This window comes from Ctenopharyngodon idella, chromosome 20, assembly GCF_019924925.1.
Source record: "Ctenopharyngodon idella isolate HZGC_01 chromosome 20, HZGC01, whole genome shotgun sequence".
In the NCBI taxonomy this organism is placed as follows: Eukaryota; Metazoa; Chordata; class Actinopteri; order Cypriniformes; family Xenocyprididae; genus Ctenopharyngodon; species Ctenopharyngodon idella.
Window position 1 is genome coordinate 1,781,417 of NC_067239.1, and position 27,779 is coordinate 1,809,195.

Below are 27,779 nucleotides of genomic sequence, written 5' to 3' on the forward strand. Positions count from 1 at the left end.
TTTTTAAAATTTATAATATGTATTTTATTTTGTTGTATCACTTTCATTATTCACACTGGATAATTCAGCACAAAAACAGGTAAATAATTTATTGTTGTACAATCAAGATAACCAATACTGATAGTTTAGTGTTATAATGAAGCTACTCAACAATGAATACAGACTGTAATTGGTACTCACCATTAACTGAGGTATACAATTGCTGACCATGTCATGACATGTCATGGTCAAAGTTCTAGTTTAAAGGCACATTTGCAACTACACAAGCCTTTAAAATCCTTAATGTGTTAAATGTTATAAAAATATACTAGCATTAAAAATGTTCATAAAACTCTTTGGAATGTTAAATGCATCTATCTGTACACAATGTAAACTGCAGCTGGGCTTTCATTAAAAAACATTTTTTACAGACACGCACAAACACTCCAAGCAGCAGCGTAGAGCACATACACATACATACATACACACTTTCCTATTAAATGTGGGATATTTTTTTTTATCCCTGTCTGATGGATATGGCTGGAGCATTTGGGTACTAGTTCATTGCTGGTATGTTGACCCTGTGTCTGATCTCCAGGGTCTTTTACTCTCCCACAGTCAAGTTCATAATTCTTCAGCTGTGTAAAGGGACACAATACTGCTTCCTCAGATCTTGGAGTAAATCATCCACACTTAGAGGTTAATTGTCCATTCTACAGACTTAAAACAGGCTATATGTTACAGGTCACTCCTGCATCTTCTACGTGACCACAGTTGGTTTTCCCCCATCCTGAGAACTTACACTGGTGAATAGAGTCTTCAGTACCAACACAAGCAACGTCATCCATCCAGATTAACCCAGTGCCTAAAAGAGAAAGAAAACTGTCAAAAATGAACCTCATACATATTTTCAATCTGTATGGTTTAATATCACAGAACAATGGATATCCATTTTACACATTTGACAAATGCTTTCATCCAAATTACAATTGAATTTTACAATAAGTTAATACACTGCCTAGCAAGTAAACCCATGACAGTACTGTAGAGTGAAATACATCTTTGCAAGCATGTCTGTTGCTAACTTAACCTTGTAGTGACTCTAACCTTGTCCAAACCGGCCTGTTTTGTGGATTGCTTCAGCACCACGGTACCCCAGCATCCTGCACACAACGTCTCCATCTTTTATGTCCCAAACGTCATCGCACACTGTCCCCCATCGAAGCTCATGGAACACTTCCACTCGACCCTCATGAGGCCCGGAGCCGTTGACCAGCCTTACCAGAGTTTCTTCAACTGAAACATACACACTTGTAGAATGATTCCATTACAAATTAATTCTTACAGAGGAACAGACAGAGAAAAATAAATCTCATTTAAATATCAGTCCCACTTTATATTACGTGTCTTTAACTCTTTTGGAGCATTTTTGATCGTTTTCACAAAACTTTCATGGCCCCCAGAATATTTTGTTGCATGAATATCTAAACATGCAATATATCAAAAGAAAGAACTGAGCCTTCACTTAAAACAAACAAACAAACAAAAAACATTTATTTCTAGCTTCATGGATTCTTTTTTTTTATCAACACTTGAATGTGGGTAAGTTTCATAAAAAAGCAACATTTTCTTGTATTGCTTGTTTCTGCTTCTTTGCCTGTGTTTTGATCTAGAGATTCAGTACTCTTTCAGAAGATGCGTAATAGCGCCCCCTACCATATAACAGTGAAAACATGGATTGACTGAAAATTCCGTCAACAGCTGGCAAGCATTGTGTCACAAATGAAGGAAAATGCTGTAAGTTCCTGGGAAGCGTTGTGCCATAAATGACGGAAAATTCCACCAATGGCAGGGAAAGAGTTACTACTATGTACTACTATGTAGTTGCATTTAAATTAAACATTTGATACAATGCACTTATTATGTGCATACATGTTTTTACATTATTTTAATTACCTGCCTGTAATTACAGCTGTAATTAATTTCTGTAATTACATCTATAATAACACTGCTGAACCTGTTTGTTTCTATAGTAACCCTCATTTGTTTCCATGACTACTAATCACCTACACCTGTCCCTCATCAGCCCCTTGCTAGCCTATTAGCCTTTGTGTATTTAATCTCCAGTGTTTCCTGTGTTCTTTGTCGAGTCTTGTTCCTACATGGATGTTATGTTTGGTGCACTCATTCTGTTCCTGGTTCTCTGGTCTTCATGTTTGATTTATGTTTGTTTTTGTCAATAAAACATTTGGATCCAGCTCTCCTTTGTTTTTGAGTTTACCCTGCATTACAGAAGACTCGACCACAACTGGACCCATCAGTGAGGATTATGCATCTCTGCCAAAGACATTGAAAAAAATTTAGAACTATGTACAGGACTTTGTTGAACTGGCTCATTTTGACATGCAGATCTTTTTTTGAGGGGGGCTATCTGAGCTACTTAGCTCAATCATGTTGTTGCATGAACCTCACTGGACTCTGGAATTTTATATTAATCTGGCACTGCATTTACTGTGGGAGTCGCAGAGGAAGAACGCAGTGCTCCCATCATGGCCACCACACCAGAGTCTCGTCACGTCATGGACGCCACCCCAGAGACTTGTCCCATCATGGCCACCACCATAGAGTCTCGTCCCATCATGGCCACCACACCAGAGACTTGTCCCATCATGGTCGCCATGCCAGAGACTCGTCCCATCATGGCCGCCACGCCAGAGACTAGTCCCATCATGGCCACCATGCCAGAGTCTTGTCACGTCATGGCCACCATGCCAGAGTCTTGTCACGTCATGGCCACCATGCCAGAGTCTTGTCACGTCATGGCCGCCACACCCAAAGCAACAAAAGCTGTTCCAAGATGTTCGAGACTAATATTTCTTCTTCTAAAGCAACTTTTTGTAATGTCTATTTGATGCTTTTATAAAAAATAATAAAGCAAAAATAAACAAATACGAAATAAAACAACTAAACAAGTCACCAACTACAGACATTGAGGTAATGTTTTGTACTCTCCAGCATTTCAATATCACCCATGGTTTGATTTCACAGCTTTTTACTGCTGTCCTAGACAGATGACTGTGGTCCCTTATGCAGGGTTTGAGACATATTATTCTAAGAGTTCAAAATCCTAAACTCTACCTTAATCTGCAACAGTGATCAGAAAAGATGATTTTGATTCCGTTGTCAGACTGATGCAGCTGTTTTAGTCACTGGTGTCAGGGTCAGATGATAAGAGCAAGTTCATGCAGAGAGATTTTAATGTTCAAAGTTTAACCTTTCATGACATTAATGCAGAACACACTGAGAACTGTACATCAATGAGATGGTACAGTCAGAAAATTTCTTGTAAATATGTAACAGCTGTGTGACTCCTGGCTGCAAACATACACCCACACATCTGATTAAATCCACATGCATGGATCATTAGAAGGGTGTGCTCAGAGACTGAGTTTGAAAATATAAGTATAGAGAAGGAAAGACTGCATTATAATCAAGAAGTTAATGGTACAGAAAGTGGACAACTGCTTGAAAGAGGGTAATGCATTTATTAAAACTGTCTCAGTGATTGTTCGCTGCATTGCAGAGACTGTCAATAAACTTTTATGAGGTGAATAAAATCTGTGCAGAACCAATCACCAGCGATCATAGTAAGATGCATGCTCTGATGTCATGCTGAAGTAAGCCAAAAAAAACTCATGATGACAAGGTGGCCATGGCAGGTGGTGCAGTTCTCAAGCAACTGCGCTAACAGATGGGAAATGACTTGCTGATGACACAGCTTAATGCTCATTGGTTTAAACAACTGTGATGCAATATTCTCTTCTAAAATTTTGTAACTCTAATAATTTTGTATGTGTATAAATTATGTGTGAATATTCCCAAATACTCTGACAGTGTTCCACTGGTGTACTCAAGGGGGCAAGTGGACAGGGGAAATGGTCGTGTATTAAAACTTTTGAACAAAAAACTTGATAAACATTATAAGTGAATCTCAAAGAATATAATCATTAAAAAAATGCATGACTTGACATTACCACGCATTACCAAAATACATTCACAAAGTATAATTTGTAGAAAAAAACACATCAATACAATGTTATAATGTGCATGAATCAAATATTCACCTGTTTTCCCTCCTTTGTCTCCACGCTCTCCCTTCTCTCCTTTCTGTCCTCTTTCTCCTCTCACACCTGCAGGTGAAGAAGAGTTGGATGTTTACTGACCAGTACAATTCTTTAGAATTCATTTTTTTATGATCAGAGGAATGATGAAAATTATACAGTTTTGGAACAACATAAGATGAATAAATAATTACTTTTTAAACCCTGAAATGTGTCATGAGTTCTGATTTGTCTATGTAGTATGCACCATGTATGACTGTTACATGTATACATATCTAACTCAACTTCGTAGAACATTTGTGCATTCTCAAGAAAGAGGAAGATGAAAAGCAGATCAACATGTTTGCTTTAATTTCATTAAAATTAATGTATTAAAGTGGTTTAAATAACTGCTTTTTCTGTAGTTTCATGATAGATTTACACAGTTATGAATTTGAAGTTAGCTATTGTGATAGAAAGATCACTTGTAACACTGAAGAGATCTTCCAAAAATGCTAAAACCTCTTGTGTAAAAGTTGTGACACACTTAGACAACAACATTCATCAGTTATCACACAAACCTCAACAATGGTTTTGTATGCTGGCATGAAGCATGTTACACGACTGTTGATTATCTAATAAACTCCAGCACTGCTTCAGTGTTACATTTAACACTCTGTACTGTGAACACAGGGGTGTTCATTAAACATGGGATTTTGTTGTGTAGCATCCAACCTTAATGGCAAAAGCGTGAATATTAGGCAGTGTGATTTTAATTTTGCATCATTCAAATGCGGTTGTCACTCCTGACACTTTGCAGTGCACAAGTAGCCTTTTAATCACATGAAAAACTAGCCATTTTAAAATGATAAGTAGAATATATGTCAGTCGTACACAGCCCCAGATCTCACTTTTCTGGGCTGTACTAGTCAGCAGCATGCTTAGCCAAATCACACTGATCTTTCCCAGCTGTTTGTCACACACTGTGAAAACATGACGCATCTATTGCAATGGACCACAACCAGTGCTGTCACACATCTTGTGAGGCCCAAGTTTGCAGTGGATGTAATTGAGGATGATTCTATTACAAAAACAAGGTTCTGATGTCCAATAAACACCAGAATGAAGCAATGAAAATAGGAGGAATGGGTGGATTGTTTTGGTGGAAGTTGAGGAAAGATGAAGATCAAGTGGGGGATGGTGTGGTGTTCTGGAGAACATTAGGGGAAATCATTATATGTTTTGGAAGGTGTTTAAGGAGCAACGCATGTTCGGAGAATGAGATCAGTGGGTTGGAGTTTGAGCTCAGACTGAAATTGAAATACAGAGTGAGAATAGAAACAAAGAAGTAAAGCCTCAACTAGTTCTGTTACCAGCCCAGAACCTCACACCCTGTCCAAAGCAAGTTTCAGAATTGTCTGTTCACAATGAACACAAAACTGTTGTGCGACATGACACATTCATAGTTAATAAGAACATGTTTTATGCTTTATGTAGAGTAAATGAGGTCTATTTAATACCAAGAGAAAGCTATACCATCTTGCTTAGCATTCTCATTCATCTCATTCCATGTTTGCTCATTGGTTTTAGTCAAACACCTGAACCTGAAGGTCATGAAACTAATGATTCCAGAGCTGAAGGAAAACGACATCATGACATCATGTTTGAAACTACAAGAACACACGTAGTCCCTCTTCACTTCTTACTATACTGAGTTGTGACATCAAATGCAGCATACAAGGACAAATATGAGTCAATTTTACGCTTTTAGGAACCCCCTAAAAAAAAGAACCGGAAGATACCACAGAAACTGAAACTTATTTTCTTATTACACATTCCTAGTATAATTGTGTTATGTTATATTAAAAATGTAAAATGGCTGAAAACACATTTAATGGGTAGCACAAGGCTGACTGAAACAAAGATAAAGTGTAAGAAAAAAAATGAAAGATATACATCTGTGTATCTCCAGTAGTGTTGTCAAAAGTACTGACTTCGGTACCAAGTCGGTACTGAAATTTTAAAAATGTGACACACTGAGCGCTGTTGAGTGGATTCATAAACACCTCTGATTGGCCATTGTGTCCACACGCTCATCAGATATGTCTGTGATTGGCTACAATGATCAGCGCACGGGAGCGTTTGAAAGCGTGTGGAACTGATAGACGCCTGCTTTCAAACACTACCGTGTGTATCTGTGTAAGCGCTCGGTGAAGAGCGTCTATTTACAACATGTTTTTGAAGCGTTGATCATTGTAGCCAATCACAGACATATCTGATGAGCACGTCAACACAATGGCCAATCAGAGGTGTTTACGAATCCACTCAACAGCGCTCAAAGCGTCACATTTTTAAAATTTCAGTACCGACATGGTACTGAAGTTGGTACTTTTGCCAACACTAGTCCCCAGGTAGCAAAACACTTGTTATAATCAAAGCTGAATACACAGAACAATAAATATCTTATTCACATCGTGTTTACACTTTAATGTGTGTAAGTACAGGTTTGACTATACTTGTGAGGTTCAAAATGTCCACTAATATAGTAAAACACCCACAAGTGAGCCGAACCTTATAAATCAGTCAAATCATTTCTATTTAAGTCTAGTGTTTTGCACAGGTTTCTGTTAGGGTTGGTTTAGGGGTAGGGGTCAGGTTAGACAGAAAATTTCATGAACCTGATATAAAAACAATAGAAGTCTATGAGCTGATCTCACAAATATAGTTAAACTAATGTATTTGTGTGTGTGTCTAACCTTTGGGTCCCTCAGGCCCAATATCTCCTTTTTCTCCATTGTGTCCATCCTGCCCACCTCGTCCTGCCAGTCCCCGAGGACCCTGAATGCCCTTTTCTCCGGGCAAGCCTAACAAAAATGGATATATACTCAAGACAAATGACATATAAATGAGCTGTTATTGGGCAGTGTTCATACATGTGGATGATTTAGAGGTTGTGTCTATGTTGGACTGTTAAACTGTAAGTGAACATATGGTGTGAATATGTATCGCTCAAGGAAGAGATATGTAGTATAGCTGGTCAGTCAGTTGCTGGTGATAATGTGTTAGGGCTGTGCTTCACTGTGTGTTGTGTGTTGTGGTACTACACCTCTTATTCCCGTCAAACCAGGAAGTCCAGCTGGTCCCAGGGGCCCCACATCACCCTTCTCACCCTTTGGTCCTGGTGGTCCTAAAAATAGATCAACAACAATTAAAACAGAAGCATAAAAAAAGTTCATTACTGGCTCCAGAGTCACCGAACAACAGATTTCTTACTTATGACGTAGACTAGCAGGCAGTCTAATTTGTACAATGGAGAGCACATGTTTACCCTGCTCTTTAGACTGTGTGAGTATGTGGACTATTAAAGGAAGGGCATCTTCTCTGTAGACTTTTGGGTAAAACATCCTTTTCTCAACTCTTTAAAAGTGATGCGTGTTATTTTTTTAAATACTCTGTCCCATAATTGTAAGTAATCTCTTCATAGGTTGACTTCCACCAAAAGTGTAATACTATGATTCTGTGATGCCTTCAAATCACTGCTCTGTTTGTTTGAGCATCACGAGCAGCCCTGACACAGGAACACTGATTCAACCAATCGTGTGAGTTTGGGGCAGAACTATTTGTTTGTCCAACCAATGGCAAATGGGGTAAGTGTCAAAGCCAAATCCTCAGTGTTAAATCAACACTGTTCAGTGTTTATATGTTCAGGGAGTAACACTGAAGTAGTACTGCAGTTAATTAAAGTAGGATCCGTCTACAAGTGATGACTGACCATTAATGATGACTTCTGCTGTTAACAAGAGACAGAAAAAAACAGAAAAAAGTGTTAGCAATGGGGTTGGAAACGAGTGAAAAATAAAAGAGCTATTTCCAGGCAATCAAACTCCAAAATACACTTCAGGTTAACTAGGAACAAAAACACGGGGAGCAGAGCAACACCTCACACAATAACAAAAACAGACAAAGGGCAACTAAAGCACAGGCTATATAAATACCAAAGGCAAACAAATGAGATAATCAAAGAAACCAGAATGGGTGTGATTCCCATCAAAACTAGAACAAAGGAAACATGCACAAAAACACAGAAAACAGAACTTAAACCTAATAAAGAGCAGATGCCACAACAATTACAAGTGACTTGCAGCCACACAGCTGGAAATTAACTACAAATTAAATAAATTAAATCTCTCAATATCTTACCCGAGGATGCTCAAACCAACTCTAAAAACAGGGGTCCATTCTTCATACCTTGCTTAAAACATCTGAGATGATTTGACAGATGTCAGATCTTCTAATTGTGATAAATAAGTATCACCTCCACTTAAAAAGATGCAATCTAATCCCGTTTACATGAAATAAGCTGTTCCTGAGCAGATTTGAGTTTACGGACCTGTTGCTATGATAGAAACTCCAGGATGAGCTTTGAAGAACCGAACAATCCTAGATCATGTCAAATTGTCAACAGTGAAATCCAGATAACTGAGTAATCCACGTACGAATAACGGGCCCCTGTTTGCTTATTATAAGTGAGTTTGGGCTTATTTTTCATACATTTACACAAAGAGAATTTTGCCTTCTTCCCATAGTGCATCCTGGTGCCATGTGTTCCCCAGGTAAGCGACGCACACGCACCCGGCCATCCACGTGATGTAAAAGAAAATATGATTCATCAGACTAGGCCACCTTCTTCCATTGCTCCGTGGTCCAGTTCTGATGCTCACGTGTCCACTGTTGGCTCTTTCGGCGGTGGACAGGGGTCAGCATGGGCACCCTGACTGGTCAGCAGCTATGCAGCTCCATACGCAACAAACTGATGCACTGTGTATTCTGACACCTTTCTATCAGAACCAGCATTAACTTCTTGAGCAATTTGAGCTACAGTAGCTCGTCTGTTGGATCGGACCACACGGGCCAGCCTTCGCTCCCCACGTGCATCAATGAGCCTTGGCCGCCCATGACCCTGTCGCCGGTTCACCACCGTTCCTTCTTTGGACCACTTTTGATAGATACTGACCACTGCAGACCGGGAACACCCCACAAGAGCTGCAGTTCTGGAGATGCTCTGACCCAGTCATCTAGCCATCACAATTTGGCCCTTGTCAAACTCTCTCAAATCCTTACACTTGCCCATTTTTCCTGCTTCTAACACATCAACTTTGAGGACAAAATGTTCACTTGCTGCCTAATATATCCACCCACTAACAGGTGCCGTGATGAAGAGATAATCAGTGTTCTTCACTTCACCTGTCAGTGCTCATAATGTTATGCCTGATCAGTGTACAGTACAGTGGGTTTTACCTGATCTCAGGTCTTTTTTAAAATGTAGACACAATATTTCTTTACTTTCTTTACTCTAATGAAAAGAGTATGAAATGTTTTGGTCCTCATTTAAATGCATGAATTGGCGATTGGACATATTTTGGTCAACAGCAAACAAAAACTATTTAAATCACAGAAGAAAAACTCCAGTGCTTGATTCATTGGACAACAAACCACATAGGTTGAGTTATGATAAATATCTCTAATGACAAATTCCATTAAAGGAGACCTATTATGCCCCATTTTACAAGACGTAAAATAAGTCTCTGATGTCCCCAGAGTGTGTATTTGAAGTTTTAGCTCAAAATACCCCACATATATTTTTTTATAGCATGTTAAAATGCCACTTTTTGGGGTTGAGCAAAACACGTTGTTTCAGTGTGTGCCCTTTAAATGCAAATGAGCTGCTGCGCTCGACCTAAGAGGGCGGAGCTTCAAGAGCTGATTCTCTGGTGTCAGGAGTCAGTCAGGACGCACTATAATGTCAGAAACTGTGAATATATGCTGCATGGAGATAGAACAGGTATAGTTTAGTTCAATTATGGTTATAACTTATATTGTCTTCTTCCACTATATTAGTACAAGCCTGTTGTACCGGACCCTGTCCGAATGATGGCCAAAACTTTACAGATGAGTTATGATGTTTATTGTACTTTACACAAAAGATGAAGCATCCGTTTTCATTCTAGAAAATCTCTGTAAGAGCTTAATAAAACACAGTGTAAGTGTGCATTAAAATATTATCCATAAACTCTCTCTCTCCCTTGCATTATCATCAACATACACAGCGAATTACACAGAAACACTCATTACAACTAACAGTAAACAAATATATAAAGACCTTATGCCTTTTCAGGTGGTGCTTAATAAACTGGTAAACTTTATATCCATAAATCAACTCCGATGAACTGTAATAAAGTGCTCTCACTTTCATTACTGTCATATCCAGTATCACTCTGGAGACTGTAAGCTGGATCATGAACAGTTTACTGATCTATCCTTGAGTAACAACTTTTTAGCACAACCTCTGTTTTGTATTGTCCCTTTGTATTGACATTAATTCACAAAGCAGTCCGGTGTGAAATAATTCACGCAGACATAAACAAATTTCAGTAGAGCTGAGGGAGCATTTTCTTCGAAAACAAAATGAATCCACCTCGTCTTCAGCAGATTTAGGGAGTAAATGGAGAGAGCTATGTGGATTAATCCATCCAGCTATAGAACACCTAAAACGCTTGGGAGACGTTCTCGTCAGTGCAGCAATGGCGGACTGTACAACTGGCTGTGAACTCGCTTAGGGCGGTTCTATGTTAAAACGGCAGTGTCTGTCAACATTCGTGGGCGGGGCCTGTGGCTAATGTGACGTCACACTGCCAGGGATCTGGAAACGGCTTGTTCTGAGACACTGCTTATGATTTATGGGGATAAAAAAAAGGAGTGGTTGGATTTTTATCATTATAGGGTGGTTGTGTTCACACACTGCCAACACACATTTATAGCCAAATGCAAAAGTGAATTTTGTATAATAGGTCCCCTTTAAAGTTACTACTACTACTCAGAGGTACCTACACCTTATGTATGTTATAATCAAGCAATGTGCATTTTTATTAAGATATTTATTTAAATTTTCAAATTTGAAAAGACTGTAAACAGTTTCAACAAAAAAATCTTAATTTTCTAAAATGAGACAACAATAAAAAGCTCCTACCTTCCAAAACAGTTAAGTTTTTGAGTGCCATGGAGTGCTCCCATTCCTTTAGCCTGAGATCTGCTGTGATGACGTTCAGGATTTCAATCTCATTCCTCATCTGTTCCTCAAGGTGTATTTGTGTGATCCTCATGCTTGTGGCATCATGGGACACATTTCCAATCCTCTCCTGTAGTTCACAGATTTTCACCTGGTGCAGATTCACATCTCCACTAAATGAATGGTTTAATGTCTGTACTGTCCATCCCACCTCCTCCAGACGCTCCTGTAGAGTCTCTACATTTACCACTACTGTTTTTAAAATTGCATCCTGTGTTCGGATAGAGCCAGCAGCAAAGGCTAACTCCTCTCCCAGACTGCTGCTGTTCCTTTGGCTGGAATGGCTGATCATGGTCAGATGCTCCCAGAGTTGAGCCACAGAGTCCGTGGTGTGCTCGGAGAAAGCCTGCAGATCTTTGATGTCACGCTCCAAGCCCTGCGCTAGTCGCCCTGCTCGTATTAGTAACAGAAGCGAAGAGCATGTATTAGTCACACTTGCACACGTAAATTCATTTTTATGTTGATGTGATGTAGTGTGTTCACACTGGCAGCTCAAATCCAAGTATAGGCATATTAGACTCAAATAAGTGTTCACATAGCTCAAACAATAGACCATGGGGATAGTAATGTGAAGGACACAGGGAATGAATTAAATAAATCTAAATGCATGGTCCCACTTTATACTGGCTTACTACTATGTACTTATCTTAAAGTTAATATTAGGGACAGGTTTGGTGGTATGCTTAGATTTAAAGGTGGGTAAGGGTAGGGTCAACATTGTAATTATACATGTAACTACAGAAATCAATTAGGGGTTCAAGTGCATATATAGCGCTGAATCCCTATTGTAATTGTTAAATTTTCCAAGGATCAGCATTCTCCCCTGAAAGTGATCGGGCAGAACCGTACATCCGTAAGTCATAGAGACTTGAAACTTTGAGGGCTGGCAGTACTCACATTGTCTACAACGCCACCAAGACTCGCCCCGATCGGCCTGACGGGGGCGCTACAGTGGTCAAAAGTACGAAATGGCTCATAACTCCTGAAATGTTAGGTGCAGGCTCAAGTGTCTTATATCGTTGGAAAATGCATGTCTCGGATTTGCTTGTCGTTTGGCGAAATTTTCGGGTAATTTGGATTTTTTGAAAAACCTACTTTTGCCCGATCAGAACCAAACCAGTCCAACGAGATTCTCTGGAGTCTCATAACAGAATGAGATATTTTCACCAAACTCAGCACAACTATGTAAGAGCTCATTCTGTGATCGCGTGAAAAAGGACGCAGCGACTGGCCACTTGGTGGCGCTATAACAGCAAAAACTTATGAAAATGGCTATAACTACTTCACTGTTAGTCCGATCGACTTGAAAATTGGCATGCAGTGTCTTTGTCCGAGGTGCCATGATTGTCTAATGACACATTGACATATCTTGAAAAACATGTCCACCATCAGCCAATGAATTTTGAGCAGCTATCAGACAAGGTTAACAGAGGCCGATCGGAACGAAACTCACTGGGCCTGTTTGACTCACGGCCCTAGAGGCCTGTAAGAAATTCCAAAGAAACCAGGGGCCTTTGCGTTTCTCGCATGCGCAAACATCGTGTATCGCGTGATTTTTCGCACACGGCCACGACATTAATACCACATGGTAGAACTCCTCATTCTGAGCAACTTTGCCTCTAGGACCGCTGCTGTCCATCGATTCGTTCGTTAAATATTGGAGATTATTTCAAAAACCTACTTTGGGGAACTAGTCCTAGGTTTTTGGCTCAACCTCAATAACTGTTAAAAAGCTTTAAAAACCATATATTTCCTATGGTAAATTGCCTGTATTGGCTGTAAATGGTCTTTTTCATGTATGATCGAGATGGTTACATGCTTGCTAAACAAAACAAAAAATCTTTTTGTGCTTAAAGGCCTTAAAACGCTTGAACCCCATTAATTGCTGCTTGCAGCTATATTTATATATGTAACTACATACAGGCATTTAAAAAAAACAGTATACGTGCATAAAAATGTGTATGTTCACATTAAGTACATTGTATAAATAAGTGTGTTTTATATTGTGACACTAAATATACAAGTGTATTTCATAATGTGGCAACTGTAGCCTGTCACATGTATGTTCTGTTTTGGGTTAGTTCTAGTTCCTGTACCTTTGTTCCTATTTTCCCGCCACTAGTCAGTTTCCTTGGTTACTGATTATGTTACGCACCTGTTTCAGTTTCTGTTGATAAATCTCACTTGTGTATTTAAGCATTCAGTTCTTTGTTCAGTGTTAAACAACTATGAATTACATGGTTGTGTTGCTAAACCTTTTCCAAGTGATCTCTGTGTTTCTTTGTTTGGATTATATTTTATATGTACATATTGTTTGCTACTCCATCATTGTGCGATATGCGTTTTACTACTGCCACAGTATGTGACACCTGTATTAACATCTTTAATTCAGCAACAAGTCTATTTTGAAACATGTATCTTGCATCGTTTGGTGTTGAATGAACTGATTGTTAAAAGAAAGTTTATAGATTCAAAAGATGTGTTCTGAGCACAGTGAATTCAGTCAATGGCAACATTCCTCATAAGTTCACTTGACAAAAAAGTAACATTTCGGAATATATTTTTTAAACAGAAAATATCATCGGTAACACTTTACAATATGGGTGCACTAATATGCATTAAATAATGCTTAACTAATGCACAGATAATCACAAGTTAATGTATGACTCATGAAGAACTAAACCATTTATTAATAATTACTGCATCAGCAATTAATAGTCTATATGATAAACAGATTAAGTAATAAATGAATTGTTATTAATTAAATGTGTCATCGTTTTAGTTTCTTCATAATATATATTATTCATGTTCATTCATCTGTTCAAACAAACTATTGCTTACACAAACTATCAATAAAATTAATAACATTAGTTTGAACTTCATTTATTAATTTTCTTTTTTTAACTTTCTAATCAACAATCAACTTTTGTCACCAGACATTAGAAGAATAATGTCTTTGAGAGCTTCCCAAACAGCAAAATATTCATGTAATACCGACTGACAGTAGCACCATAAGAACTCAAGAAATGAACATTTAATTTCTCTCTTACTTTGTCATTTCTATATATCAAAATAAATATGGGGTCACTTCCTTTACAAAATGATTGTAAAAAATGGTGGGTATTAATATAGTTATTAAAAATGTGTTTGACTACCAAGTGGGTATAAATAACTTTCTAGACTCTTCTGCTTTGCATATGGGTGGTTACCTAGCAGCTGCAGCTGTTCGCTATGATTATGGAAGAGGCTCTCGAGCTTCCAGATGTTCTCCAGAAGGTCGCTTTGGGAGGGCAGTTGGCTAAGAGATTTCTGCAAGGTCTCAGAGTGCTCTCCCAGACGAGTCACATTCTCCAGCAGTGCTTCCTCCCTCTGTGAAGATGCATGGGATTTTGATACTGAAAAGGAAAGGGATAAACATTGAAAAAGAGTTCTTTTCTATTAACCCGTCACAAATCCCACACTGGACAAACTCCAATTATCTGGGCATCTGGATGGTGCTCTCCATCGGTAGCCAGTTGAATAGCTGCAAACAAACTCATACATGACTTGTATTAAACTCAGCTAAAATTCAAGAACTGAGAATAGAGGATTCATTTCCCCCTGGGGTCGACTTTGCATTTAAAAACATGAGATGCAGTGGAATGGGGAAAACCCCCACAAAGTCTCGAGACATGTTTTTTAAAAGTTAAACTTAACTTTACAACGGCCAAAGATGTCTGTCTAGCTCACAATGGAAAAGCAGCGCAGAAAATGCATTCTGTGTGAACAGCTTGGTTGCAGCTTTGATGTAACCTAGATAATCTCCACATTGAGCTTTTCTGGTCCTGCAATGTTTTGAATAAACAACACAGCAGTGCTGCATCTAGTGGGTTTAACTGGATAGGTTAACAAAAACATTAAAACACAAAAACGTCTCTTACATCATCATCATCATCATAGTTAGTTTCTTACAAAAACACATCTCTTCACTTCAGAAGGCCTTTATTAACCCCCTGGAGCTGTACGGATTACTTTTATGATGAATGTGCTTTTTTGGGCTTCAAAATATCAGTTACTATTCACTCCCATTATAAATCTTAGAAGAGCCAGAATATTTTTTAATATAACTCCGATTGTGTTTGCCTGAAAGAAGAAAGTCATATACACCTAGGATAGCTTGAGGGTGAGTAAATTATGGGATTTATTTTTTTATTTTTGTGTGAACTAACCCTTTAAGACATATTTTGGGGAGAAAATATCGGTTTAATTGAAGTAACATGTAGTGTCCTGGCGTGTGTTTACAGAATATCCGTGTAGTTCAATCACTACACAAGATGCCTGGACTGCTGCTTGGTGCATGTTCAGTCATTTAAGCTGTGTGTGAGTCATCTGTTTTAAAACACTCCAATTAAAAAGAACACTCGGTTTTCTCTCTGTTTTTCTCTACCTCTTTTTTCCTTCTCTTGTAGATATTCCTCCCTCCCATTTTGCTCATATTAAATTTCAAGCAAACAGATGAATGATGTAATGGCTTGTGCAGTGAATGACTCATTCAGCTGATGTATGTGTGTTCTGCACTTCAGTACTGCAGTAGTGTTCCAGGGTTTCTGCGTGTTTTGCTTCATGATCCAGATTATATAAGTGGCAAACCAAAACATAACAAAATATGTTTTTAAAAATTAAACTTGCACTCCATTTTTTGAGAGTGAGGTCAAGTCATCATGCGACTGGTCCATGTTGGCACTTGCCTAAAGCCAAGTGATGTGGTATTAAAATAGTAACCGAAGCGAGCCACTGAGCTAATGTTGGTGTTGTTTTGCCTTGAAAAGAAAAATACAAGAAGTCGGGAGTCTCTGGAGTTTATCGTGACTGGATGAAAGAGTTCATTTCTATACTGCTCATTCTTCAGAGCAAATTTTTATAGTAAGATTACAATGTTAAAGGGGACCTATTATGCAAAATTCACTTTTTTTAAGGTGTTTGAAAACAGATGTGTGTCCACAATGTTTGTAAACTATCAGCCTATAATGGTAAAAATCCACCTACTCCTTTTTTATAATCCCCATAAATCATAAACAGTCTCTCTACTCTTACGTAAGTGCACCGCCCGTGACTGGCGACAATCTGCCCTATTAGCACAGATATCGCCCTGAGTGAGCCGTAGCAGTCTGCTATTTCTGTTTCCTCACTGTAGCAGCTGGAGATATACAATGTCTGTGCCAAAAAACATTACTAATGTTCTGTTATTGGATGTACAAATGAACATAAGAGTCTCCGTAGACTCCCCACATCTGAGTCACTGAGGACACCGTGGTTGAATTTCATTTGCGAAGGAAGTGTGCCAAAGAAAGTCTGTAAAGTATATTTGCGCAAATCATTTTACACCGGACTGCTTCACAAACAAGGGTCAGTTCAACGCTGGATTTGCACAAAAGATTAACATGACGGCACATGCTAGTCGATGAGTTGAATCAACTCCACAGCAACTACATAAATTTATCCACTAACCGTTCAGAAACGTCTAAAAGTTGTAACTTCTTCCTGAGTCTCTCCATCAGTGTCGACTCCGGTTTGAACAATGTAAGGCTGAACACCGTTACTGACAATCCTCATTTTGGCTGCGTGAGATTCTCCAGCTTTGTTGTTGTTGAGCAACCAAAGCGCGAGCTGTTAAAGCGCCGCCCTCTTCTGGAAAGGGGGTGGGGAGCAGCAGCTCATTTACATTTAAAGGGACACACACACAATATTTTTTGCTCACACCCAAAACGGGGCAAATTTGACAAGCTATAATAAATGATCTGTGGGGTATTTTGAGCTGAAACTTCACAGACACATTCTGGGGACACCAAAGACATATATTACATCTTGTGACAAGGGGCATAATAGGTCCCCATTAAAGGGACGCTAAATAAGGAGATATTTATGTTGCATATCATAAGGACAATCTAGCATAACTAAATGTCTGTTTCTCTCTCACGCCATCTATTGTTGTTCTTCATGTGTGAACTGCGGTGCTAATAGAGTCTCATGAACAGACAGTCGAGCACAGAAGACCAATGGCTAAGGTCAGGATTTTCATTAAATAATACATTAAATTTCAGTCTGTGTTTTACCAAACCCTATTGTATATTCTAAGATGTGTGCTTAGGGCTGCGTATACACATTAGCTTGGTCCCGCCTGAAAAATGCTGTTGTTTGTCATGATTCGAGTGTTTAGAAACAAAATTTATATGAGACAGTTGTTGTCAGTACTTTAGTACTTTAAACCAAGTCTTGTTTAACTTTTATATGCCACTAAACATAAGATCACATGAAGTGAGCAAACACTGACAATTTCCCCTGCTGTCTGCAACCCAATCAGAACTGTGCAGTGACCCATTTTAGGTCAAAATCCACCTTGTTAAGAGCCATTGTTTTTGCTAATTTCCATAAGAAAATAATTAGCTCAAAAGCTTGTTTCATACATCTTTTGTAAACAACATGCAAGTGGCTCATTTTTTTAAATCAACAAGTTTCACAACATTCATGCTGTGAGCATTGCGTCCAAGAACCGTTAATGCTATGCAATCATCTGGAACTCAGCAGAAAATACAATAAAAAACACTGTAAACCTGTTCATTAACACACAATGTTGCAATACAGACTTTAAACAAAGCAACATAAAATACTTTAATGAACTACTCACACACATTGTTTGAATGTCTATCTAGTTTGATTCACAGTGACAGATACACAAAGACTTTCTTTTTAGTAAATCTATAATTTAGGTAGTTTATAGCTCAAATGCCGTGAAGGTAATTAAAACACAGCTTAAAGATGCATAACAGTCTAGTAATAATTTAGCAAACATAGATGACTTTGAGTTGATTAAACCAAACATTGCTTATTTGCCATTCCAGAAATGTGGTTTGGAGATAGATCAGTCAACATCGAGGTAAAAACACACATATGGTGAACACAGAAAGACACTCCACAGAGCGTCAAATGCACCATGGAAATGGATGCTAAGACGGACGCATGCCATACTTTAGTGGTGCAGAACATTAGTGAACAAAGATTATAAACCAATCTTCACTTGCAAAGGAAATAAACACATAAATCTCTGTGGTATCTTGGGTTCATTGGGGGTCAGCCCACATAAGCACTGAATTCTGGACGTGTGTCCTGCTGTGGGCTAGATTAAATTTTGTCTGTGCTCTCACTTCAGGGAAAAAAGAAAATCACAGAGGGCAAGCAGAGTCAGTTTTTGTCTTCCATTAAACAATCAATCACTTAATCACTTTAATTTCACAGAGGGAATGCAGTATACCTAATGTATAACTCTGAATAAATTCTTTGAACTGGAAGACAAACTATTCTGCCAGAATGTTCCAGAATGTGTGCACTGCTTGGCTTGCCTATTTCCTTTGGAGTGAAGTAATAAGAAGGAAAAGGATCCTACGGTAACACTTTATTTTAGGGTCTTTTAACTAGTTGTTTATTAGCATGCATACTACTAGAAAATTGGCTGTTTATTAGTACTTATTAAGCACATATTAATGCCTTATTCTGCATGAGCTTATTCTACATTCTTAATCCTACCCAATACCTAAACTTAACAATTACCTTACTAATTATTAATAAGCAGTAAATCAGGAGTTTATTGAAGGAAAAGTCGTAGTTAATATTGAATATGTGTTCCCTATACTGAAGTGTTACCGATTCTACTATTCATAACGCCAGAAGAAAATGCTGTTATTCCAGTTCATATAACAAGAGAATAATATAATGTGGAGAATATCTGCAAAATGTTGTTCTGTTCCAGGTCATGCTCCAAATGTTGTTCTGAAGAACCCCAAACTTAAATACAAACAGCTGAGGCTTATATTTAATAAGATCCCTTATTAGGTCAGTTCTACTTTAAAAGTTTATGCAGCATATTTCATTGTGGACTGTTTTATGAATCTGTATGGAATTGAATCATAATGGAATTGCATGTAGTTATTGAAAGATGGAGTAGCGCCAGAATATTTTGGGACCAACAACAAACTTGCAACATGAGTAAGTGCTGTTTCACAATATTAATAATAACAGATGGCAGTTGACTTATTAAAAGTACAGCAACAAAAAAATAGTCATTTAAAGGGTCAGGGGTGGGTTTTAAGCGCCAATGTTAAAATAGTGATGTCTTGACTAGCATTAAAAGTGAAGCCCTTTAAATGAAACCAGTCCTATTTTCTATTGCCTAAAATATACTGAGCATGTATTTAACTCTCAAATAAATCTATATCTTTATTATTTTTATTTATTACTTATTACTTCAAGTAAGTTTCTTTTGTTTCTTTTCTCTTTTTGTTTCAAGTTTGATTACAATAAATATTTATTTAAATAAAGTACAAAATTATGCAAAACATGCAAAACAAGTTGGCCTAACACAAGTGCAAAATTCATAAAAAAGAAAAAGACAAAGAGAGAAAAAGAAAACATGCCTACCTGCTATGCAGAGGCCAAATATGGTGAGCAGTACCAGAATATAAAGGGACACAATGGCATATTTGATTGCAGTGAAGGAATCCAGCTGACCACAGCAATTATCTGTCTTTCTCCTGTACTTTGATGAACCTACTGTGAAAGACAAACACTGATCAACAGGGAATCTAGAAAGGAAACACATAGACTTTAAATCAGGGACTGGAGGTAAATCCAGCAGGATTGGCTCGATACCACAATTTTGACTTCGGTACAATACCAGAATTTAATAACTTGGTATCAATACCATAGGTGACTAAGCAGCTTCAAAAGAGAACTCAATTAAAAGAACATGAAACTTTATTAAAAACATGAATCTCTGCAGTAACAAATGTGTTGCTTGTTTTCAAGCATAAATATATAAACACATCTGATTGGTCGTTACATTCACATGCTCAACAGACATGTCCATGACTGGCTGCAATGCTCAACGCTGCAAAAACGTGCTGTAAATAGAAACCTTTGACACTCTTCACAGAGCGATACACAAATACAGTATTAACATTATATTGTTATCCACGATATTCTCTTATTTTATATCATCAGCACAATTATCGTGTAGAGTGAGTTTTATCTGTTTGGTCCATCTTGTTCCTATGAAGTCACATCTGCTGGTTTCGCATTAGTTTGGGTAATATTGCCACATAGCGGTGAACTTTGGAACAGCAGAGTATCAAGTACCGAAATGAGCGAAATCATGATATTGTACCATTTGAAATATAATATATACCGCTATTTTTCCAGTACGGGTGTGCTGCACAACCCTAAAAGAGACACACAAGAAGTTTGAAAAGAGTAGCATAAAAGAGGAAAAGTGCCAAGCCCATAAAACACTTCTTGTATTCTATTAAACACATCGCAGTAGAGTTTAAGTCTGTCATAACCGAGGAATAAAATCTGAAACACACAACTTCGGGCTACCTTCAAGGGAATTATGACTTGTTGAAGCAAAGTACTTGTTGTAGTAGATATTGTACAAATAAAAATATTAGCGATTACTCATAAATATCCAGCAATGCCTAGTCTTACGTCCAGTCCTAATTATATTATGACAGACCTTTTTTTTATCCTTTCTTACAGTATAAAGGACACTATAAGTTGAAGTCAACATGAGCAACCTTAATCAATAATAGTCATATAAATAAATTGTTTCAATTATGTCCATACATCATATTAGCGTCACGTACAGAATCAGACCTGGAAACCAGGAAAAACTCAAACCAGGTGTTTATTAAGAGTTTTGCAAGAACGCAATCGTAAAACTGGAAATGATTCTTGAGATCGTAGATGGTGAGAATAGACGTTACTGTTAATTTTTTACAGTGCACCCTTTTGCTTCACTTGTAATCATTTGCTATATCCAGCAAAGAAAACCATCAGATTGAAGGGTGATTCAAACAAACTGTATTTTCTGCAAATCAAGGTAAATTTAGGTGTCTTTCCAAATAAAGGACACTTGGAGACTCCAAAAGGACATCAAATAAACTAATAATATAAGGAGTCCATATTATTAATAAATTTATGCACACCAAAGCACTCATAAAAAAAATAAAAAAACCATTACAGAAAAAAACTTTTCAGAATTTACAGTCTATATTATGTGTACAGTGCAACAGCAAAGAGCCCTCAGAACGGGTCTGTTTTTTTTAGAAGCAAAATGGAAAGATGTCAGAAAGACAAGCCGTACAAAGAGGTAGACACAGTCACAGAAGATGTGTATTTCATGAATAACTCTGTGATTGATGGTGTGCTGTGCAGGTAAAAAAGAAATAGTACAGAAGATCCATACCTTCTTCACATAGGTTGAGTTTCGATAGATTCATCCCATCGTAGCCATCGTCATAAAATGAGCTGTTATCCCTATCTTCAGTGGTGGTGGTCAGATACATTGCCTTATTCTCCATTCACAACCCACTGGAAAAATTACAAACAAATGGTACAAAAAAAGCTGATTAATTCAAGGACAGAACAAGCTGTTGTCAGTGGTGGTTGCAAATAAATATGAGAAATTTTAACAAAACTCTCAAAACAAAATACTCAGGATACTCAGACTTGAAAAACTGGAACTGAACAACCGTGTAAAACTGACGAGAACAGACAAAAAACTAAAAGAAACACAGAGCTTAAATACACCCAAAATTATCAATCAACAAAATGAACAACAGGCACATATGGTGCAACCAGGGAGACTACCGACATAGACAGAGCTGATGGCGGTGGAGACCCAGGCAGAGCTGAAGAGCCAGGTGGAGACCAAGGTGGAGCTGCAGGGACGAGCGGCCAAGGTGAAGCCAGGGTGACGGAGGACTGAGGTGAAGCTGGTGTGCCCAAGGACCAAGGTGGAGCCAGAGGGAAGGTGGAGCCCGACAAAGCCAAAGTGGTGGAAGGACAAGTCACATGGCGAAGGCAGAAAGCTCACAACACAGGATGTCATCCTCATAGTGGACTAGATGGTACAAATCCAAGAAGTCCCGTGTGTGTCTCTCAAGGGAGCTGTCCCCCTGGGAGAGGATTTGAACTGCCTCTAGATCCATTTTTGTTTTGTCAATTCTTCTGTCAGTGGTGGTTGCAAATAAAGATGAGAAACGGATCTAATTGAATTGGTTTTTGATTTTATTAACAAAACTCTTATTAACAAAATACTCAGGATACTTAGACTTAAAAAACTGGAACAGAACAACCATGTAAAACCGACAAGAACAGACAAAGAACAGAAATTAGAAATAAACAGAAATAAACAGAGTTTAAATACCCAAACAAACAAATCAATGAAATGAACAGGTGCACATGATAATCAAAAATTAATGAAAAACCATGAAAAGTGAACTGAAAACTAGGCAACAGAACTAAAACCCACCCAAAACTGACATAAACAGATTACCCATTACAGCTGTGACCAAAAAGGGATTTAGTTCAATTTGTACGATTTTAATATATAATTTGGCAATCTTTACACTTTAAGAACAGTTTTGTACCATTTGAATTTCTCATAAATAACAATGTCTGACAATGCAAATGGAAATGATTACATAGAGTTCATCAACACAGGTACAAAATCACATCTGAATTTGGTTCACATGTATACAAAAAAAATCTCCCAACTTAACACTGTCAGAAGCAGAAAAGGATGAACAAGTTTTTATAATTACTACTAACAGAAAGTAAAATTTTTAACACCAGAAAGTTACTTTCAAAAGGTGATTTAGTCTATTTTGATTGTTACCGTTATAAAGAATAATACCGTAATATAATAAAATAATAAAATATAATATATAATACCGTAAATAAAGATTTTGTTTAGTTGAGTCATGGTGTATTTTTATTTAAAAGCTATAGTTTTATATTTAGCATTTATTAAGGACATCAAAATGAGTATGGCTTCGCTGACCCTCACAAGGAATTTATCAAACGGAAATGTTTACAGATGCATCGGTTGACCGGCCATAAATCGCTAAGGGTTTTTAGTTTTATTTTGGCCAATCTCTATTCCGGACTTGCACACAAACTCCATTGCAATCATTTCCCAAAACCTCATTTGTGTGGAAATATTACAAAGTCTGTAAACAGGATGTTAACACAGGCCAGAGACAGGAGGACACGCTGAAGATGGATGCAAAGAAGAGAGAAAATATTGTACCAGGCACAGCAATCTTGCTGTTTGAGACGCTCGAAATATAGGAACAAAAATATAAATATTGAATTGGGGGTGGGGATTTATATGAATGTATCTCTGAAGGGAACTGACTGTTTTCAGAAAAGTTTCAATTGCATTTTCTTATCTTCTTACCTCCGTATAAAGTAGTGTTTATAAGTGCAGCGCTGCTTAGTGAAGAGCGGTACCCAAAGAAACCGCTGCTGTTCCATAAGCGCCACCTACTGTCAGAGAGTGAATTTACATTTTCACACATCACTAGAAATGTTGATAACGTTGATTAAACATTATTATCATTTTAATTCCCCGGTGTATGAAACTACAAGGATAAGGCAATTAAAAATTCTGATCAGGAGTCTTCTATATTGCATATTGTAACTTATGTAAAAATATCCACCAAAGTCAGAGTACTGGACTATTCTCCATCACTGCATAGCAGTGTTGGGAGTAACGCGTTACAAAAGTAATGCATCACAGTAACATATTACTTTTTGCTGTAATGCAGTAGTGTAAGGCATTACTAATCCATTTTCAGTAATATTTTACTCTATACATGTTCAGTAACGCTTGCGTTACAACACACTTTTAGCCCAAAATTTAATTGTTCAAAAAAAAACAAAAAAAAAAAACAGCAAGACCGTGAGACATTAAAGGATTAGTCCACTTTCTAATAAAAATGTCCTGATAATTTACTCACCCCCATGTCATCCAAGATGTTCATGTCTTTCTTTCTTCAGTCGAAAAGAAATGAAGGTTTTTGATGAAAACATTCCAGGATTATTCTCCTTATAGTGGACTTCAATGGTCTCCAAACGGTTGAAGGTGAAAATTACAGTTTCAGTGCAGCTTCAAATGGCTTTAAACGATACCAGACGAGGAATAAGGGTCTTATCTAGCGAAGCGATCGGACATTTCAGCCGCGATTCCGTATTCTTCAAAAAGCTTACGCTTTCGTTCTGTAAATTGAATGGGGAAGGCGTTCAGCGTAAGCTTTTTGAACAATATCGAATCGCGGTCTGGTGGAAGCACTTGTAATGCGATCATTTGTGTCTATAAAGCATATATACATTTTCATTTTTTTTTTTTAAAATGACCGATCGTTTCGCTAGATAAGACCCATATTCCTTGTCTGGGATTGTTTAAAGACCCCTGAAGCTGCACTGAAACTGTAATTTTCACCTTCAACCATTTGGGGCCAATTGAAGTCCACTATAAGGACATGGACATCTTGGAAATTATGGGGGTGAGTAAATTATAAGGAAATTTTTATTAGAAAGTGGACTTTAACGAATGAAAAATGCCACCAGTAAGTTCTATTACCTGTTCGTGGTCAGTCAATAGCCACGTGTGGTGTCCAAGTTTGTAAATAAAGACAAAATGACAGCTTCTGATATATTTGTTTAGTGATTTATTTCATTCATCTCCCTCTCGCTGGTGTAACTTTGTATTGTGTGATGTAGTCCTGTGAAGGCGTGTTTAGGGCGGGTTTTACAGGAGTGCCGCGAGGCTAATGGGCCGACAGTGGAAACGCGGCATGATTTTGGCCTCTGTGCTCGCGCTGGCCAGTGGAAAAATGAGTGAAGATGGCAGAAGACTGTACATTCGCGAGATGGACGTATGCGCATTACTTCGAGCCTTCACTTTGCCAATTATAAGTTATATTGTTAGTAGCCTGGATAGCCCACAGTCATTATGCTACATCATATCGCCCTCTACTGGATGTAAAATGCTCTGCAGTACATTTTGTCATTTTAAAATGTTAAGTTCTACTTCTGTAGTTATTTTGGTGAAAGTAACAGGAGTAATGTAACGCATTACAATTCTGAGACCGTAATATTGTAAGGTAAAGAATTACTTTTAAATAACAGTAACAAGTAATCTATAATATATTACAGTTTGGAAGTAACTTGCACAACACTGCTGCGAAGTCGGTGCATTGCTTCAATGAGAAGAAAGCTTATGCAAAAGTCAAAGTTTGAAGAATCCACTTCTGCTTGAATGGTCATTGTAACCAACGTTTACTTCTTACAAAACAAACAAAGTTCAGTTTAAAAATGTCATTAAAAAGCACTCTATCTGCTCTCTCTGATTATACAAGTGCACACTGACAGTTTGGCACAAAGTGTGGACAGCACTGTGAGCTCATGTGGCTGCTATGCAACTCAGATTACTGTAAATCTACTGGATAATGGAGATCACAAAAAAAAAAAGAGAGAGCAAACCTCTCTGCTCTGCAAACCTCCTTTTCTCTTTTTCAGTTCCCACATCTGTCTCTAATATTGTCTCTTTTCATTTCACTGCATCTTACATGAGAAGTTGCATACATTTGTTGCAGCATTCTGTTTCCAACGAAAGCAAAATAACACAATAAATAACACAAAAAAATAACAATTATAACCATCATCATAATCATAACAATAACTTCAAAGAGGACATGTTTATTATTACTGATGATAAATGACTTCACTTAGCTATGTCATAAGGTAAATAAAGAGAAATGCTAAAGTTGAGGATGGTCATGTATGTACCTTTAATGAGCAATTACTGCACAAAAACCAGTACACTGACATATGCCTTGCTCATCCCATACATTACATAGTAAAAACGTTACATTTATCATGCCATTGTGTGCTGTGGCTTGTAGTTAACCTGAAAGATTCGGCTGAGATACTGTGTTTCAATTAACTCAGTAGTTTTCTGATATACAAGGTTTTGAATTGTGTGTAGCCTACATTTTAAGATATGGGTCATTGACGAATAAGGTTTTAAAAAGAAAAAAAAAATACAAAAAAACATAATGGAGATATAATTAGTTTTAAAGTTTTATTAAGTGTTAACAATGAGATTATGTGATTTTTATAATCAGTTAACACTGCTTTTGTCATTTTTTACAAGATGGACAAAATTTGTCATCAAAAAAGTCATTCGGTTTAACTAAAATTTCGGTTTTACCGAATGACGATATTTTCAAACAATGCTAACAGGCTGATATCTAGCTAGCTAGCAAAAGGACAATCAAACATTTTATATTTAGTATAATTTTTTTAAATATTACAACAGTTTCCATGTTTTATAGCGGTTGTACCGAATGACCTGATGTTTCGGGACATGCGTATGAGCAAGTGAAAACATTAATTTTTCAAATAGTTAAAAGAGAGTTAGTTACTTTGCTTCACGACCATGTGGTTCTTTGCAGGTGTCTGAATGACGTCACATCCTGTCACATGATATTGACCGCATGACTTGATCCAAAATGGTCCCTTTATATTGGTTACTCCGAATGACATTTAAAAAAAAATCATTTTTCCGGACATTCTTTCTCATAACAAAGCAACAACTTCTACAGATAATTTTAATATCATTTTGCACTATGTTGATATATGATGTTATAAAATCATGCCAAAATAAAAAAATATATACATTTATTACATTTTAAGATATTTTACTCACAAATGAAATGGCTGTATTGGCCTTTGGACGGTTAAACCGAATGACCTTTTGACACTTCAAAATTTTTAAAATACCTTTTCATGTAGCAAAATATAATTAAAACCTTTTGGATTCGATAACAGAGATCTAGCTGAACTACTTACATACTTTGGATGTCATATCTTTGTTTTTTATTATTATTTAATAATAATAAATTGCATAATTGCATTATTTAATAATACCCGTCACATCATTGACCCCTATATAAAAAATATGAAATCGCTGTCCACAATTGAATTAAGTTAAACCAAATATTGCCAAGGTGCATGCTTACAAAACCCTCGATACATCTTCACAAATAATGTCTTAGTTCAATAAAACTGGCTGTAAGTGGTGACTTTCCAATAGACAATAAATACAAATCTGCTGTAGAATATCATAGATATGAGACTTGAGCTAAATGATTGTATGACAACAAAATATAGAAACTGATTTGATCGCAGAAACTTTTAGGTCACGAGGCATGAAAATTCAATTCCACAATACCGAGAATAAAACAAGTAGACAGCTATCCTAAATACAAAATGTAGATGAAAACATTCTTCCATCTCACACTGTCTCAGTTCGACCTGTCAGCTCTGAGCTACATCATCACCAGAGGAGAAAAGCTTGTTTGTGTCATTACCGGAGTCAAGTGGGTGCTGAAGCCGCAGGTTCTTGTTCAAGCTGATGCGCTCAGTGCTGGAGAGCAGTGCAGAGATCCGTGAGTTAAACGAGTTTTGTTTTTTGTTGTCGTACTATACGGACACTAGACCTGCGTAGAGTTTTCTGTGTGTTCTGTGTACAGAGCAAATATATTCTTGCCTCAAACCATCGTCAAGCGTCCTTCGCGCTGAAGAAAGTGTCCAATTTCATGCGACTCCCACATGTGGGAAAACACACAAAAGTGCTTCCCAGGGTTGCCAGATTGGGTGACCATTCCCCTCACAATCGATACGAGTACATG

At 37.5% G+C, this 27,779-nt stretch overlaps 1 protein-coding gene across 2 annotated transcripts; it reads right to left on the reverse strand.

Annotated features, from left to right (window-relative positions):
- On the reverse strand, positions 1-27,707 carry scara5 (scavenger receptor class A, member 5 (putative)). 2 transcript variants are annotated; one of them, XM_051875001.1, is made up of 10 exons: positions 27,459-27,707; positions 21,482-21,606; positions 19,657-19,785; positions 14,415-14,600; positions 11,107-11,595; positions 7,186-7,266; positions 6,836-6,943; positions 4,104-4,169; positions 1,087-1,275; positions 1-844 (listed from the first exon to the last, which is right to left on the reverse strand). In XM_051875001.1, exons 2-10 carry the CDS (start codon positions 21,594-21,596, stop codon positions 711-713), a joined length of 1,497 nt encoding a protein of 498 aa, XP_051730961.1. In that variant the 5' UTR covers positions 21,597-21,606; positions 27,459-27,707; the 3' UTR covers positions 1-710. The 2 variants fall into 2 exon arrangements, with proteins under 2 accessions (XP_051730961.1, XP_051730960.1); XM_051875000.1 differs by having other exon boundaries at positions 19,657-19,788; positions 27,459-27,706.
- Positions 27,708-27,779: the final 72 nt, after the last annotated feature.

Coding starts and splice junctions, on each gene's coding strand:
- scara5 (XM_051875000.1), bottom strand. CDS start 21,596: ATGGAGAATAAGGCAATGTATCTGACCACCACCACTGAAGATAGGGAT. Junction 19,789..21,481: donor ACTCAACCTATGTGAAGAAG/GTATGGATCTTC, acceptor TGTCTTTCACAG/TAGGTTCATCAAAGTACAGG. Junction 1,276..4,103: donor AGACAAAGGAGGGAAAACAG/GTGAATATTTGA, acceptor TGTATGTTTCAG/TTGAAGAAACTCTGGTAAGG.